At 36.2% G+C, this 17,767-nt stretch overlaps 3 protein-coding genes across 5 annotated transcripts; all 3 read right to left on the bottom strand.

The window, feature by feature from the left end:
- Positions 1 to 125: 125 nt before the first annotated feature.
- On the bottom strand, positions 126 to 3,828 carry LOC132191795 (ran-binding protein 1 homolog a). 3 transcript variants are annotated; one of them, XM_059606895.2, is made up of 5 exons: positions 3,586 to 3,828; positions 3,318 to 3,469; positions 2,858 to 2,983; positions 2,067 to 2,302; positions 126 to 282 (listed from the first exon to the last, which is right to left on the bottom strand). In XM_059606895.2, the coding sequence occupies exons 1-4, from the start codon at positions 3,735 to 3,737 to the stop codon at positions 2,091 to 2,093; spliced, it is 642 nt and encodes a 213-aa protein (XP_059462878.2). In that variant the 5' UTR covers positions 3,738 to 3,828; the 3' UTR covers positions 126 to 282; positions 2,067 to 2,090. The 3 variants fall into 3 exon arrangements, with proteins under 3 accessions (XP_059462878.2, XP_088367241.1, XP_059462877.2); XM_088511115.1 differs by lacking the exon at positions 126 to 282 and adding an exon at positions 1,504 to 1,519; XM_059606894.2 differs by lacking the exon at positions 126 to 282 and having other exon boundaries at positions 1,884 to 2,302.
- Positions 3,829 to 5,277: 1,449 nt separating this feature from the next.
- Positions 5,278 to 10,726, bottom strand: LOC132192252 (metallopeptidase M24 family protein). Its single transcript, XM_059607527.2, has 10 exons — positions 10,608 to 10,726; positions 10,368 to 10,494; positions 10,144 to 10,228; positions 9,859 to 10,008; positions 9,620 to 9,773; positions 6,456 to 6,671; positions 6,233 to 6,369; positions 6,036 to 6,127; positions 5,754 to 5,933; positions 5,278 to 5,650 (listed from the first exon to the last, which is right to left on the bottom strand). The coding sequence occupies exons 2-10, from the start codon at positions 10,456 to 10,458 to the stop codon at positions 5,562 to 5,564; spliced, it is 1,194 nt and encodes a 397-aa protein (XP_059463510.2). The 5' UTR covers positions 10,459 to 10,494; positions 10,608 to 10,726; the 3' UTR covers positions 5,278 to 5,561.
- A 2,176-nt stretch (positions 10,727 to 12,902) lies between these two features.
- MSFC1 (Mitochondrial substrate carrier family protein) lies at positions 12,903 to 16,194 on the bottom strand. The gene is made up of 2 exons (XM_059571952.2): positions 15,700 to 16,194; positions 12,903 to 13,729 (listed from the first exon to the last, which is right to left on the bottom strand). Exons 1-2 carry the CDS (start codon positions 16,096 to 16,098, stop codon positions 13,193 to 13,195), a joined length of 936 nt encoding a protein of 311 aa, XP_059427935.2. The 5' UTR covers positions 16,099 to 16,194; the 3' UTR covers positions 12,903 to 13,192.
- Between the last annotated feature and the right edge of the window lie 1,573 nt (positions 16,195 to 17,767).

The following is a 17,767-nucleotide window of genomic DNA, read 5'->3' as shown; positions in this document are numbered from 1 at the left end:
AATTATGATTGATATTGTCTTATTCTCATGCTTTTAACACAATTGTAACGTAACGTAATACAACTTCTCTAAATACATGAAATTGGTGTTTCATTGCAATATAATAAAGAGAAAAAGGAAACAAGGAGAGAAAAAAAAATGTTTAATTTCCAATTTTCCATAAGACGTCCACTTCAAAATTACATTATAGAGAGTGCTTAAATATTATGATAAAATGCCTACAATGGCTCCCAGTGTTGAGATACCTGGTTGCTGATTTGTTCAACTACTCGCACAGCAAACCTGTTACACGTTTAGAAAGGTAATTTCAGATGTTATCTTATAACTAGCAAACCAAATTCTAGATGGACTGAGCCCTGCGAAGCCCGTTCTTATTTAGGTGGTTCATGCTACCTTCCAAGTTTTCCATTCTGGGATTGATTAGGCTCATGCAAAATTTGGACCATCGTTGGGCCAAGTGCTTCCAACTAGAAGTCCGGGTTGGCCCACCCGCAAGGCATTGCTACATGTCACTCACATAAACTGTCCTACACAAGTCATTTATTTGTGGAACAAGTGTGCATCCTGTCACCAGGGGCGGATCCAGGGGGGGGTCGAGGGGGGGCATCCGCCCACCCTCAACTCCCAAAAATCCCCCCTAGTATGGTAAAAAAGATTTTATGTCCTGATTATGCCCCTCTTACTCATGATTATGCCCCCTTCCTCAAGCTCTGGCCATATTATGCTCCGTTGAAATTTGAAAATTTTTAAGAATTTGAATGTTGCAGTCTTGCAGAAAAATGAAATGTTGAAAGCTTGAAGATGATGAACAGTTCAGTTTTCAAATGCACTGTTTTTCATTTGACAATTTTGTACAGGTTCAGCCTGCTTTGGACTTTGGAGTGGAAAAAATAATATTGTAAATTAATAAAATTATAATATGTTGTCATTGACACAACACACAAGACAAAAACAAATTATGCCTCCAGGGGATACGTGTAAGACAAGTCCAAGGCCATGGGCCAAGGGGGCAGGCCAGGCTGCAAATTCGGATCCGGATCTCCTTTAATTAGGGAAAAATTAAAAAAATTTCAATTGAAAAAAAATTGAAAATTCTTCAATTGTTAATCGTGGCCCTTCATTTTAAATCTAGTGGTCTATAAAATCATTTAAACCTCGGTAAAACAAAAGCTACCATTTAATGCCTAGATTACTTACATTGAGAAAGATATATTCAAGACTATCAATAATGAAGAAATCATGAAGCGATTCCAAGGTATGAAGACTCGTCGAAGACAATTGCCTTAGTGCTAGTCGTGACAAAACAAATTGTAAGTTATATTTACATGTTTTAGAACATAATTAAATTTTTTGTTGAATTATTCACTTATTCGGCTTGTTATATTTTTGTTAAACTTTATTTTTTGTATTCATTTAAAAAAAAAAAAAAAAAAAAACCCATGCCCCTCATGGACGAATTTCCTGGGTCCGCCACTGATCCTGTGACTCATGAGTACCGCCTCTCCATTTCCCTTGATAACTAGAGAATTCATTTTATGATTCAGATTAAATTTGTACTATAAATTATTACATGGTATCCTTGAATAACATGATATATACAACGTTGGATCCAACAAACCAAAATCTAAACCATAAACGTTTACTTTCCACCGCAAAACCGTAAGAAAATGAAGACCAAAGAGATGTTTCTTGAGAGACCGATTAATTTGACAGATATCTTTTAGTTCATTAAGTTAAGAGTATTTCTTAAGTACCAAATATGTATTTTAACCTAATAATAATAATGAAAATTTAGTTCCATAAAAAAAAAGGGGGGAGGGGGTGGGGATTATACATGAAAATGAAGATCGAACACCAGAAACCTGCAAACACTAAACTCGAAAGAAATGAATCTGGACATTTGATCAAGAAAAAAAAAATTCAAAACCAAAAAGCTTTTAATTACAACAAAACTGAACCTAGATTTACCAAAACATGCCGATAAACTAAAGTACATAGACCTGGTGGGAAAAACATTTACAACACCCAATCCATCCGACAATTGACAAAGTTTATTCAAGACATACCAGGACTTCTGCTCTTTTTGGGTCTTATGAAGCTGGCTCGTCTGTCTTATCCCCCTCTGGTTTTGCATGCTCACCTACAGCCTTGGACGCAGCAGCCTTCTCTTCTAGCTCTTTCCCCTTGGGTATACCATCCCTAACACTCAACTTTTCCAAGAGTCTGGTGGTATCCGACGCATCCTCTTTCTTTCCCTGTGTTTCACCAACCTCTTCAACCTTTGCCATGAAGGTCTTGCAGTCTGAATAAAAACAGCTATTATGCTCCCATTAAATTTGGGAATACTGCACTCGTATAGACTATAGTCGTTCAAGGTTCAAACTCAAAATCTTTACTCTAATTATTACAAAATCTTAATCTGATAGAAAATTATGAATTTTATTATTTAAATTAATACCAGGGGCGAATATAGACATTACCTTTTAAAAAATCTCTTAAAATATATAATTTTGACACCTAAAAATTAAAGTTTCCCCCACAAAACACGTATCTTTATAGTTTTGCCCCCACCCCCAAATCAGAATTTCTGGTTCTGCGAATCAGAGCCCATCTAAGCAGATCAGCACTTGGGTTTAATGCCCAAACTACTTATCAACCGGGCCTTGACCATAACCAAACTCCCTTATATCCGTTATAATCTTAGATCTTGTATTTTTAATTTTTTATCGAAAGAGCATATGACAAACCCAACAAAGCACAAGAATGAAAACAGGCAAGGAAAACTCAACAAATAATTATACGAATACTCAGGCAGGCGAAGAAAATAATACATAATTAGTTCGAAAACGACACGTACTCTCAACTGATGCAAATCTAATACAGAAGAGCTCATCCTTCAATTCCCCGTCGGCAAAGTCGGCGGCGTGCCATATGCATGATTTATCATTCCCAGTATGCTCTTGCACTTTCATTGTGGGAACAACTGCAATACATGCCCAACACATCAAACGGTGCCGTTTAGAAAGTCATATATAGTTTTCAGTTATAACAAACAGGAACATGATGGAGAGAGAAGCCCCGCGTTTGGTTGCTAAGAAAACTCAGAAAATGATAGAAAACATCAATGGCCAAATTTTATGATTTAAGCTACTCAGGTTTACTAAATGCAAGAAAACAAGCTTCCACAAGACTAAACAACAGCGATAGGAACTAAATTTTTTCTCCGATTCGGTTAATTTTGTTCGTTTACAGTTTCTAAGCAACCAAGCAGAGCGTAACGGCAAAAATATAAAATAAAAATAAAGAAATAAAGAAACCTAGATGGTTAGCGCAGATCTTGAGGGTCTTGGATTGGCGCATTACGAGCCTGACCTTGCCAGAGTCCTTGTGCTTCAGAAGCTTCACATTGCCTACGCCTCTTTCCTTCCACTGCTTCCCTCCTTTATCGAAACGGTACAGCTTTGCCTTTCTGAACGCAACACACACAAAAATTTACTTTAATCGGGGAAAAGAAGTTGAAAGCTAAAAGAAACCAAATGATCGAAAACTTAGAAACCCTAGAAGATGAAGAGTAGGCGTCCGCACAGATCGAGGATGGCGTCCTCTTCTTCCTCGCCGGTGGTAACGGCCACCTTTTGGAGCCTGACTATCGGGGCCACTTGCGCGCCGGTGTCTTCGTCTTCGGCCGGTGCGTTTTCTTCTTCCTTCTCTCTGTGTTGCGCTTCATTGCTTGCCATTGCTACCAACTTTGTGAGAGAGAGAGAGAGAGAGATAGAGCGTGTGTGTGTGGAGCTTGAGCTTAGGTGGCGACTCGCACGTCAAGGGAAGGTCGGTTACTATTTATGGAGCAATTTTTTTTTTTTTTTGTTGGGTCGGGCTCGTATATTAACGGAAGGAAAATGCTTTGGTTATTACAATTTACAAAAGACTAATTTTAAACACTTCAACTCTTAAGTTTTCTTTTTAATCGAGATTGATTTAAGAATCGATGATGAATAGTCATATTAGTCCAATAGGATAGAAATTGAGTAGATAACATTACTCGTTTACAAAATCATTTTTCATTTTAAGAAAATGAGGCTAAGTGAAGGTTTATATTTAACCCATCAAGTTGTAAACATGATAATTGCTACTTGGATTTAATATTACAACTTCAAATAAAGCTAGCTTCAGCCGTTTTGGCTAAAGCTTTTAACTTTTTTTATACTAGCGAACAGAGTCTTTGCTTTTTACAAAATAGTTCATCAAGCTTCTCGCATGTTTTATCTTATCATTTTAGTCTGTTAACAAAATTTTGGTATTTAAGATGTTGGGAATTGGGGTCAATAGGCCCATCATCCCACAAAATTCATATGCAAAAACCACAAAACCGATCCACAAGGCCAAAATCAATCCCAAGTTCAGTTCCACTATGACATGCATAGTACGAGGGATCAATGAATTGCACTCCAAGCCAATAACCATGCTCAATCCAATTCCACTATGCCAATATGTTGCTAATTTATGAGACATGGGATACGAATACCTAGGCAATCATGGGGGTAAACCCACAATTAGGCTGAAACATATGCTAAAACAGGAAACTCAAACAAACTAAAAGAGACTTTCGCACTAAGCTTAAAATTCAGACTTGGTGCATTTATATTTCATTCCCAAACACTATATTGTCTTAAGCATTGGAGCCATCAACCACCGGCAAACTCTCGTGCTTACATTCTTTCTTTTTTGGCATATGCAAATTGATCCAAGTATTTAGCACTAGAAACTGTTCACACAAGCAAACTTTCTTTACTGAAGCTAGTGGCAAGCTTATCGCACATCTTATCTTATCCTTCCAGCTAGATGACAACATTCTGATTTAATTTGCACAGATTAATTAGAATTCCAGTTAAATGCCATCTATTACCATAACTTGTCGATGGTAGTCTATTTAATCTCCTTAGCTTTGAACTTTGTTCTCAATAATCTCATTCTTTGACGTATGAAAGGTTAATTGATAAATCACTCTTTTCTTCAACAAATCTTTCATCTTTGGCTTTTTAGTTTTAAATACCAGATCTTTTAAGGTGGAAGAATTATCAACGCCCACGTTAGATGGAACCTCAAAAAATTAATGGTTCAGCTTAAACAAAGTTGGACGTAATCTCCCCATAGCAGAACCGGCTAAAGTTACGGTGGGAGTGATTTTACAAAATAAAACCCAACCGACTTCAACATATATTACTTGATGATAGGCTGATAGCCATAGGGCCGTTACTGTTTTTTTCGAGAAAAAGATAAAAAATAAAAAATTGTGCCTCGATTATAACTTCGAGTAACCCCACCCAAGTCGCACAGCATGCCACGATGCTGATCGAAGCTAGATTCTATGCTTCTAGATTTTCGGAGAAATCAAGAGTACTTAAAAGATACATAGAAGGGCGTATATGCAGGAAACATGATTAGGATCAGCGTCTAAACACTATTATAAAACCAACTCAATCCAACCTGATACAATGGATTGAACAAAGTACCAAAATTGACGAGGGGGTTGAAAAATGAAACAGGACAAAAAAAAAGACTCAATCTTGGGAAGCAGCACCATTTGTTGTTGTTGTTGCATCCATGGGCTCGGCTTCTGTTGGCTCCTCAGCTTTGTCACCCTTTTTACCTGAAATACATCAAGTAATCCCAAAAATTAAAACACTTCCATTACATAACTCAGGATAATAAAGTTCTAGTTTACCAATTATCATGTTCATGTTCCAGCTTACCTTTCTTCTTCTTTCCACCACCTTTCTTCTTTGTCTTCGTGCCCAAGGCTAACCAGGCCTTGATTTCAGGATCATCTATTGTCTTTGTAGCCTGCAGCTCCTGCAGAGGATGAGATGTAACTCTATCCGACCCATTTGGCATTAGCAAAACTGTGAATTTGATGTGAGCAACATAATCACCTGCAAAACCAACAACTCATTGTTGCAAAATTAGCAAAACTAACGTCAACTGTGTGAATCTGACCAGGGTTCTGCTATTAAACGCAGGTAGAAGTTTCATACCCGGCTTCTCATGAAGAACAGGATAAGGCTGCAAGAGTTCATGATTAACACATTCCACCAAACCCAGCCGAGCCCTCTTCTCCTCCAGAGCCCTGTTGTAAACAAACTCCATATTTACTATGAAAGGTTGAAAAGTAGGTGGCAAAAGACAATTCCCAAAAGACTTAAAAATTCTGTGAAGGCACAACACAACACACCTAGCTGTGAAAGGCATGATAGGAAATTTCTGATTTATTTCGCTGAAAATAAACCTAGATGCTTTCATCTTCAAGTGGTAGTTCCTGTCAACGGCTCTTTTATAGATAGTCGTCTGCTTCTCATCCAACAGCTTGGGCTGCAAATCCCATATATACAAATTTGAGGACTCAAAAGAACAGTGTGCAGAAATCGCATTTTAAGTTAAGATGACTCCACAATTACCTTGCCTTCACCTGTGCTTGTTACAATATCAACAGCATAAACTTCATTCTCCTCAAATTCAGCATCATCAACTCTTGTCTCAGGACTGGCTACACTCAATACAACCTTGTTACCATCTATCACAAACTGCTTCAGCTGATGGCTAAGAACACCTTCAACAATTTTGCAGTCATAAGCAGCAGCAACCTTCTGAATTGCATCAGTTACATCTTTGTTCTGCCAAAGAAACAAGATTTAGTGAGAAAATTGATTAAAGGAAAAGAAGATAGGAATTCACTTTTCTTAATATTACCATAGTAAAAATAATCACTAAATTTTGATTATTGAAAGAAAAAAACAGAACCATAATGGATCATTTGCAGAGGATATGATTTTGGACAATTAGATCTTTTGGAAGTGTCAACCCAAAAATGGATTGTGTTTCCCTATTCAGAGTAACTACGACAAAAGCCTCACTTGGATGTTGGTCCATGGCTTTCATAGGTATTCATCATATGGGGACACTAGAGCACGTCATAAAGATTCTAATTCTATAAGCCTTCTTGAAAATAGCATCCGAGGAAATCACTTCTAAGATGAACTGACTCTGATGTGTGAACAATACTTAATATATTCAGAGACTTGGGAACTCAACCATCACTATAACATGCAGAACACAAACAAAATGCAAAATAACTGAGCAGCTATTTTCAATTAAAACAAGTCTAAGACAACTACATATTTAAGTGTTTACACACCGTAGCTGATAAAAAGGCCAGTGAAAATCATTACTCACACAGACGCGGCAAGAGAGAGAGAGATAGAGAGAGAGAGAGCGAGATTAAAATAATACTATGTAAATCAAATGGAACATGATACATGATGCTCTATCAGTGTAACTATGACAAAAATAGGCATCATTGGAGTTTATCCATAGCCCATGAGAATCTTCATCATATAGAGATCATGTCAAAGAAAGAAAAATCCTCTAATACAAAGGTTAAATGGAGTGAGCACGTGAAATACCATAGAAGTAAAATAATGCAAGCTGCACGTCCTCACCAATACGCAAACAGTTTAACTTTCAGTTTGAAAAGAGTAAAATATCGCTAAGAACATATAATATTCCATATTAACTAAGAGCAAGCAACCAAAACTTCAAAGCCCCTACTTTATTATGTCCTAGCAATTGAGCATACATGTTGGCCACCATGGGGTGTATTGACAATAACAATATGTCCACTTAAAGTACCCCAAGCATGGGCAAGCACAATATAGGCAACAGGGAAAAGAGGGAACCAACAAAGCCATCAATCACCTCGGCAAAGTTGCCTTGATTTTTATTGCTTAGGCATCATCTTCTCATTACTATGCTTAGATTATTTCACTAATGAAATTAAGATATGACTGAATCTCTCTCTGATTTAAGATTCCATATTAACCTAGATCAAACAACCAAAAATTCAAAAACCTACTCAAATATGTCCAAGCAATTGAACTGATGTTGGCCAAGATTGGGGAATAGGTATGACCACAAAAATATGTCCACCTAAAGCAACCAATCATGGGCAAGCACAATATAGGCAACAGGGAAAAGAGGGAATCCACAAGCCATCGATCACCTCGGCAAAGTTGCCTTGATTTTTTTTGCTTAGGCATCATCTTCTCATTACTGTGCTTAGATTATTTCACTAATGAAATTAAGATATGACTGAATCTCTCTCTGCTTTAAGATTCCATATTAAACTAGATCAAACAACCAAAAATTCAAAAACCTACTCAAATATGTCCTAGCAATTGAACTTATGTTGGCCAAGATTGGGGAATAGGTATGACCACAAAAATATGTCCACCTAGAGCAACCAATCATGGGCAAGCACAATATAGGCAACAGGGAAAAGAGGGAATCCACAAGCCATCGATCACCTCGGCAAAGTTGCCTTGATTTTTAATGCTTTGGCATCATCTTCTTGTTAATGTGCTTTGATTATTTCACTGATGAAATTAAGATATTTCTATAACATTCCCTATTAACCTAGAGCAAGCAACCAAAAATTCAAAAACCTACTCAAATATGTCCTAGCAATTGAAGTGATGTTGGCCAAGATTGGGATATAGGCATGACCACAAAATTATGTCCACCTATAGCAAACAATCATGGGCAAGCACAATATAGGCAACAGGGAAAAGAGGGAATCAACAAGCCATCGATCACCTCGGCAAAGTTGCCTTGAGTTTTAATGCTTAGGTAGGCATCTTCTGGTTACTGTGTTTTGATACTTTCAACAATGAAAATTTTGAAATGCATGTGAATCCCTCCCTCCCTCCCTCCCACACACACAACCCCAGACCAAGACATGCCTGCAAAACAAAAAGAAGGGCAGAGAGAAAATGCCAATGCCTCCATGGACCTCAACAACATGGGAACTTTAAAATATTCAAGTTGACAGTACTTGCTGAACCACAACAGAAAGATTATGTCACACGGACACACCCAGTCTCGATGCCTATTATTCTATGAAAATAGCAGAGTGGCTAAAATTGAATCGGGCCTTCTCAAGTTTAGTGAGATAAAGCATTCCCCTATCAGAGTAACTATGACAAAAGCTTCATCTGGATGTATGTCCATAGCCTATTACAGGAGTTCATCATTTAGGGGAACAACAAGAACTGAAACAACAAGAAGAACTGAAACATATTGTTTCAAGTTTTAAAATTTGTGGAAGAAAAAATTATCTGATTAAATTGTAATACAACTGTCATGGAAAGCGATGTCTAGAGGCATCCCAATCAAATATAAGTATCATCAAGAATTCTTCCTCTTTTTCTATTGGTAGTAACGCATACACCCCAGTAAGGAATAACTGCTCAAACAATGTCCTAGTCATGCTTTAGCATCCCAAGAACAAGACTAAATGCAGAGTAACTGATGACCCAAAACTACAACTACTATAAAAGCTTCACTTGAAGTTTTTCAATTAACTTCTATTGTAATGCAACTCATGAGGGCACACAGAAACCAGCATCATGGCGCAAGCTGTTTCAAATAACCAGAGAAAGATTGTGAAAGCATGTATACATTTATGTGATCATGCCAAACATCAATACAATTCTAACATGGTCAGCAAACGCTAATCAAATTTCACAACTAGGAAGTACAATTGTTAAACTGTCATATGTATTACCTTTTTTCCCGGCCTTATGAGCCTCAAAGCAACTTCTGCAGCAGTATTAGCAGCTGCAATAACATCAGCTGCCCTTCCAGTAACTGGACCGTCCTGAAGAACATGAGTATGTGCAACTACGGCGATGAATCCATCTATATGGCAACCCATATCACTGCGTCCAGAAAGAACCATCATATTTAGCATTGCCCAATAATTCTATTGTTATATTATTGATATTTTAACAAAGAACAGCTTACATTTTCAACATGTCACCTTCTTCGAACACTGCCTCATCGCTGGCAAGTGGAGAGAAATGACAGACAGTGTTGTTAACGGAAATGCAAGTTGGGAAAGCGACGCCCCTTTCGATCTTCTTCTTAACATTCTTGTACATGTTGCCAGTTTGCCTTCACATAAGTACAAAAACAACAGGACCCACAAACCATTACACATAGAATTGAATAACAAGAGCTAATACAACATTGAAATGCAAAAACAAGTAATTAGCACAAATTCGACTCTAAGAAAATACAAAAGCTTACTCTCTAATGTACGAATCTCCCTTCTCGCAAAGGTCCACAATCTTAGCCTTTGGTTTGCATTCGGATAATACTAGCTGCAGAGCCTCTGCAAATTTTCCATTCTTATATCAACACATAGCAAAACCAAAACACACACACGCATGCATATATATATATATATATATATATATATATATATATATAGAGAGAGAGAGAGAGAGAGAGAGAGAGAGAGAGAGAGGTACTATTAACGATCTCGGCAGCGCTTTTGTATTTGGTGACGACCTCAGGAGAAGTGAGATCCAACTCCTTCTCCTCCCTTTCATCGTCCGACATCGTCTTGGAGCTTCGAAAACCCTCCTGTGGCTGAAACTAATGAAATTAGAAAATATATATATATAGTTAGAATGGAAATTGGTTCAAAAACAAAGCCCATCAAAGAGTGTGAAACTCAGATAAATCGAAGAAGAAAAAACAGAACTCACTGGGAGAAAATGACGGCGACGGAGTCGAGCTAGTTTGGGAGCTAGGGTTTAGCAGAGAAGAATGGAAGAGAGTACCAAATGAAATGTGGCTCACTTGAAGCTAGGGTTACGAACCTTACGGCAGCGTTAGCTTTATATAGGATTTTTCATTTTATACCCTGGTTGGGCTTTAATTTTACTTTTTATTTTATTTTATTTTAACTTTTTCTCGTTTTAATTGGGACATTTGGCTATATTTGCCGCATTAATCTTTTTTCATTTTTTATAAATACAAATACCGTATTTGGAAAGTCTCCGATGGTCCAATACTGCAACTATCTATAAATTTCACTAACCGTATCCGCTAAACAATTACCAATTAGTAAACATATAGGCGGTTACGAATAATGGTTTTAGATTTTGAAAAAATCACTAACCGCCTATATATATAAGCGGTTAGTGATTTTTTTGTAACCCTAAAATCTAAAACCACTAATGCCTCTATATATATATATATGTCGTTTTTGTATTTAAATATATAAAAATCTAAAAATGATGTCATATATAGCATGGTATTATCATATTATCATAAAAATAATATCATTTTGTTTTTTCTTTTTCTTTTTAAGTTTTAAGTTTTTAATTTTTTTTTTTAAAAAAAAAAATTCTTAAAAAAGCGGTTAACGATTATTAAAGTTATTAGCGGTTAACCACCTAGGCGATTACGGTTAGTTGTTATAGCCAATAACCACTAATCGTAACTGCTTTTTCACTCCTAGGGACAGAAGCCAAACCATCGCTTAGGGTGGTCAAAATAAATAAATATATCTTTAAAAGTTATCTTTTGCCCCTTTTAAGAATTTTTTTTTTTTAATTTTGCCTTCCAAACCAAACGTTTTAGTTCCGCCCCAGCATAGGGACTAAGGTTAGATTTTGGCTAAACCTTGGAAAGGCTCCTAACATATTCATTGTAGTGAGTGGTTCCAATCTCTAGTTGTTCGTATCCTTTTGCTAAAACCAAAAGATGTTTTTGAAAGTAAAATGGAAGAAAGCGAAAAAAATATCCCTCACTGAATTATAATAAAAAGGAGTTATATAATGTATACTAGCTTCGCAATTAGTTGTACGGTTCCAGATATTTTTTCTTGGTTTTTTTTTTTTTTTTTGGAACTATTTACTAGCTTCACACTCGAGATATTTTGCATATCATCATTAGATGTGGTTAAAGCAAAGACCGAGTGATAATATACATATCAAAAATCATATATATAAACTATTATTTTACGTAATTCCCCTACATTATGAAGACAGATCCATATCAACTATAATCATGACATCATACAAAACCCAGTTATTTACATACTTGGTTCTTGTATAAAAACCATCTCATCTTAGGCAATAGATACTCTAATTTTTTTTTTTTAATTGTAATAGGAATGAGTATCGGTTTGGTCGGTGTTGATAGGGACATTTTCGCCTACCGATTTGTAAAAGTCGATTAAGTCGATTAATTAACCGACTTCATACCGACAATGAATAGTTTTAACTTTTTCGGTTAATCGGTTAATTGTCAGTTACAAGTTTTTATGTTAAGATTTATCAATTTCATTGTACTTACAAAATCAATGAAGAATATGTTTTATAAATGAAAAGAAAAAGTAAATTCATGAAACATGGATCAAAATAACAACCATAAATCAGCTAAACAAACAAAATAAGGAAAGTTGCCAAATAAAATTCAAAATTCACTTGAAAAATCGGCTAAATCGGTTAACCAAGAAATTTTTTTTTTCTATCGCCTATTGAACCGAACCAATGTCGAAACAATATTTTTATTCTGCCTATCGACCGCCGAAAGTCGGTTATCAGTCAGTGACAGTTTAGTGGCGGTCGATAAGCGGTCAGTAGACGGTAAATGGTTAATTTGCGTACCCCTAGAATTGTTTTAAACACTAATAATCTTATAATCTAATAGTATTTTTCTTAATGTTCTCTTTATGTTTAAAACACATATAGCATTCAACTCACCGTAAATATAAGATTTATCAAAAATTATATGATAAAACAACTAGAAATTATATCGCAATATGCCCCCATTATAGACATTATACACAGTCATTGGTATGATTTTAACGAGTGATTTTAAATCCCATCTCTTTGGGGTTTTTATTTTTCAAGTGTTAGCAAGCATGAATCTCCGTTCCTACGAAACGATAAAAATCAGATTTGGTTTTTACTCTAATTTTGCAATCTTGTCCATTCATTTTTTAAAAGGAGATCTTTGTTGAAAAATTTACGAGACGTAAGCCAAATCCGTAACAAAGGGTGCCTGATTCAACAATGTTAAATGATTTCTAAACAACAGAGCATGTGAAATAGCAGCTGACTATTTTACCTCCAAAGAAGGCAAATATGAAAGTGCTGAAATATCCATTGTGGGCAAGATTAGTGATTCCCGCTCCATCTGCCCTCCGCCTCTTTCTTGCGCCTCCAAATTATCGATACAATCATAGACAATGGTGTACGTTCAATGTGAAAACAAGTTGTCCACTTTACGCTTGCAACAAAACTGAAAACCAGTACAAGCAAAACAATCTGAATGATTCCTACAAGGGTGCACTACGAAGATATCTCCTCTCATACAAACCAGTCACTTGGTCAGCCACAGCCCACATTATGGCTTGGCCAGGCGGAATCCTCATGAGCCGGGGCAGAAGTCCTTTCCACAAGGCACGAAGCCCTTCCTCCGCGTATATTGTTCTTATGGCATGGATCATACCTTTGTACTTCAACACACCCCCCTCCCGGGTCTGAGCCATCAACCTTGTTTTCACAACATCGAAGGGTCCAGTACACACGGGGCCTGCGGTACCAGCAAGAAATCCCGATATCATAGACTGCCATGGTTGGAGGACTTTCCCATCACCTTCATGTTTCTTCCACAAGAGGACATCAAAAGCATTTTTGGCTGTAAACATGGCAGCCTGGTTTGTCCCATTACGCATCACAGTCGGAGCAGCCCCTGCCCAGAGACCACGGAGACCTTCTTCTCGAATGATCATGCGAGCACAGTGCACAGGACCCTTATACTTCAGAAGCTCAGGGCTCAAACCTCTCTGCTGCTGCAATCTGATCTTGACCACCTACACCAAGTAATGCCCAATTTTGTCATAGAACAGAGAGAATGTAGATAATGCGTGTGAGCTATAAGTCTAATCACTCCACCCAACTACATAAAGCACAGTAGTATCCCCTCAATGTATCCACATCACCAAAAGTACTTTTTTTTTTCTTCTTCGAATTTTGATTCTAATCACAAGCATTTTAAGCATACAACAGACCATATCTAAGGGATTGTGCAAACAAAAAAAAGTGCCCAGAACTTTCACAAAACTTGCTACTAGTAAAAATATATCACTCTTGTGGCAACTTAAGCCAATCTCCAAGCAAATTACACACATAATGTTTTGGGGAAGTGCTTGAGACATAACAGAGTTAGCAATTCTACATTTGAACCTAGTACATTTGTCAGTTTAACTTAAGGTCTCACACATCTTAATCATCCTAAATCACAATATCAACTGCAAATTATGTTCCAATATATCTCAAAGAAGCCAAGAATGAACAAGAAACACATGTGTTAAATCATGATTTATCCCAAAAGTTTAACTTAAGCTTAAGTTGATACGAAATTGTAAGTGTGGCTCAAACTTAAGACTTCTGCTCTAAAACTATGTTAAATTACCATTAATTTTAAAAGTTAAAGCTGATAAGAAATGATAAATTTAATCATTTCATTAATATTTCTAAAGAGAAAGACTTATAAGAAAACATAACTAACCTCTGACCAAGTAGAGTTCATGTGCAAGGAAAACATACAGGAAGTTAAAATAGACGCGCCTCAATAACATGTATTATAATTTATAGGTATCACAATTCAATTATTGGCCTCGAAGAGTATAACAATATTTAGCAATTCGATTATCAAATCATTAACCATTTGGATCTTTGGAAGCAAGAAAGAAATTGGGAAGGCTGAAGATAATCAAGAAAGAGTTTCATTTTCTAAGTAAAATAGGAAGTTAAAGAAATATACTCAAGGACTGAGAATCTTTCATTTGGTAGGAAAATAAAAGCATAATTTTCCCGTGACTTTTTTTATTTATTTTTTATTTTTTATGGATGAATTACACTTATTACTGCCACTAACCTAATGAATTCAGATCATCTCCAGTCCATTTTAAATTGGAAAATATCTAGTTAATCGTCAGAATTTTTCTAGAGAGATCCCGAGGGCATAAATGTGACATCTGTCTCATTAATAAAAAATAATAATAATAAAATATTATATATTTTTAAAAAATAATTAAAAAAAAAAAATGATAATAAAAAATTAAGGGAAGGCCGGCGTGGCCGATCCACCCCCAAAAGCCATGGGGTGGCCGGACCGGCAAGTGTCTGAAGCCACCCCCATGGCCCTTGGAGGTGGCTCCGCATAGCCCTTAGATCGGTTACCTTCATGGGCCAAATAAAAATAAAAAATAAAAAAAGTAAAATAAATAAATGACTTAGCAGCCACCCCCAAGGACCGGTTTGGGGTGGCCGGAGCCACCCCATGGCCCTTGAGGGTAGATCAGTCATCCCAAGGGCCAAATTTTTTTTCTTTTTTTATTTGGCCCTTGGGAGTGGCTGGCCACCCCTTAATTTATTAATATTATTTTATATATATATTAATGGGACAGATGTTCTATTTATAACCTCAGAAAAAAAATCTTAACCATTAACTGAATATTCTCCTATTTAAAATCGAGAAGAGAATCCTATTACTAGAATAATGGGCCATCTTAAAGCATTATAAAAAAATAATAAATAAATAAATAAAAAACGAAGATAAGAATCAAAGAAAGATGATAATGCCGTTTTAAAACATTCCAAAACATTATTCCTTTCTTTTCCCGCAAAATCCCGATATCCAAACAGAGCCTGAGAAGCATCCAAGAGGTGCATTAATTAACCCTAAACCAACCCAGGAACTCCATTTCCACAGAAAATTAAAGAAACAATAATCTAGAAATGTACATTTGGATTGAAATCAAAACCATAACGCACTGACCTCAAATGGCGTAACGATCACAAGAGCCTCTAGAACCCCGGCACCGAATCCGGAGAGCAAGCGCGCTTGGTTGCTGAGCTTCCCAGTTGCGGAGTCCTTAAACGCACTCTGGAGCATCGCATTGGACCACATCCGAAGAGTGTACTTGAGTGTCAAATGCGTCGCAAAGGGGGTCAACCCCTTCCAGAGAGCCCGCACGCCCTCTGAGCGCGAGATCGTGGAGCCGCAGTGGATGATGCCCTTGTAGGTCCCGGACCGGTCGAGCTGTAGCCTGGTCTTGATGACGTCGATGGGCTGTAGACAACAAGCCTCCACGACCCCGCCGAGAGAGCCCAATATGGCTTTCATGTACGGTGGGATCGTCTTCTTGGGACTTTGTTGTTCCTCTTTCATGGTCATTGTTCTCTTCGATTTGGGGTGGAATTGAAGTTTTAGTGTTTGGAATTTGACGGGCGCAGAGAGAAGAGGACAAGACCTGTGGAGGTTCTTTTCTTCCCTTCCCAACACTTGAATAGTCAGGAGCTTTTCTGTAGTGGTTCTCCTTAAGCAAGAGGCAGCACATGCGAGCAACGAATCAACACGCGGACAATTGGCTGCGAGCAAGGAATGAACATGCGGACAATTGGCTGCTGATCTGTACATGAACGGATGTACCACTATTAAAATATTGCTATTTGAATTCAAAAAATTTAAATATTGCTATCTGAAAAGTATTTAAAAATCTAACGGTTAAAAGAGAAAGTGAGCGGTTAAAAGGGAGACGAGGAGCGCCAGCGGGAAGAATTTGCCAACTCCGAAGTAATTTTTGCAGCATGTGATTTTATAGCCAACGGTTTCAGGTGAACAACTTCTAACTTTCGTCTATGAAAGTATTTTCAAACTTATACACAAAAAATAAAAATAAAATATATATATATATATATATATATATGAGAAATAGTGTTCTTCTAATGTTCTCCTAATTGTAATGTGACGTTTAAAATCACCAATAAATTAAAAGTCAATAATGATAATCTAATATTCAACGGTAATTTTAAAGCCACATTACATTTGGGAGAACATTAGGAGAACACCTAGCATTTCCACATCACATTTAGGAGAACACTAGAAGAACTCCTAACATTTCCTTATATATATATATATATATATATATATATATATATATATATATATATAAATTGTTTGATAACATTTTCCTTTTTCTCTCATTTTGTTTACTCTTTTCACAATAAAAATATTAATAAACAATCTAAAACATAAAATACTCAAAATTATTTTTATCTTCATGTCACATTATACCATATGAAAAGGATTAACAAATGAAAGCTGGATAACATGTAATTAACTTGACAACAAAAGCAGATATAGTAGTATATAGTACTGAGAATATTAGTATAAAAAATAGTAAAATTCATGTATTTTCTATAGGTATAATAGCTTCTTCTTTTTTTATATAAAAATATCATACTCTTAAACTTTGAAAACATATTCTTAAAGAAAACGAGAGTTTTTTTCTCTCTTTTTTTTTTTTTTCTTTTTCCAGTAAATAATAACATCAATTATGCAATCTAATAGGTATATTTTACTAATCATGCATGGTTGAGGTGTGATATAATTTTGTTTAATGTTGTTGACTTCATAATCAATCGAAATAGTGGGAGCTCCTTACATTTTGTAGCCTTCAAATGCGATTCAACTTGACAAAATAAATAATTAGGTGGAGTATGCTATAATATAGGACTTTTGTATTGGGTTAATATTTTAATTAAAATTTTCAATTTGACTACCTTGTTTGTATTCTTTCTACCTACCATATTTTACTATAAATGTGAGCCATTTTTATTATAAATAATACCACGATGTAGCTCTTAAGATGATTCATAGTATGGAGATAGGTATCTAACACCAAACAATTCCATAATTTCTATTTATATTTCTTTTAAATCTTCACATGGTGTCCAGGCCACTTTCATGTGGACTGTAATTTATTTATTTATTTTTCTCTCCTCTATTTCCCAGTAGTGCCTCTCTCTCTCTCTTGAGACTCATTTTCTTTGTTCAACCATTT

Source organism: Corylus avellana, chromosome 10 (genome assembly GCF_965113065.1).
Source record: "Corylus avellana chromosome 10, dhCorAvel1.hap1.2, whole genome shotgun sequence".
Taxonomy (NCBI): Eukaryota; Viridiplantae; Streptophyta; class Magnoliopsida; order Fagales; family Betulaceae; genus Corylus; species Corylus avellana.
Note: the sequence above shows the minus strand (reverse complement) of the source record. Positions and strands in the feature narration are given on the sequence as shown.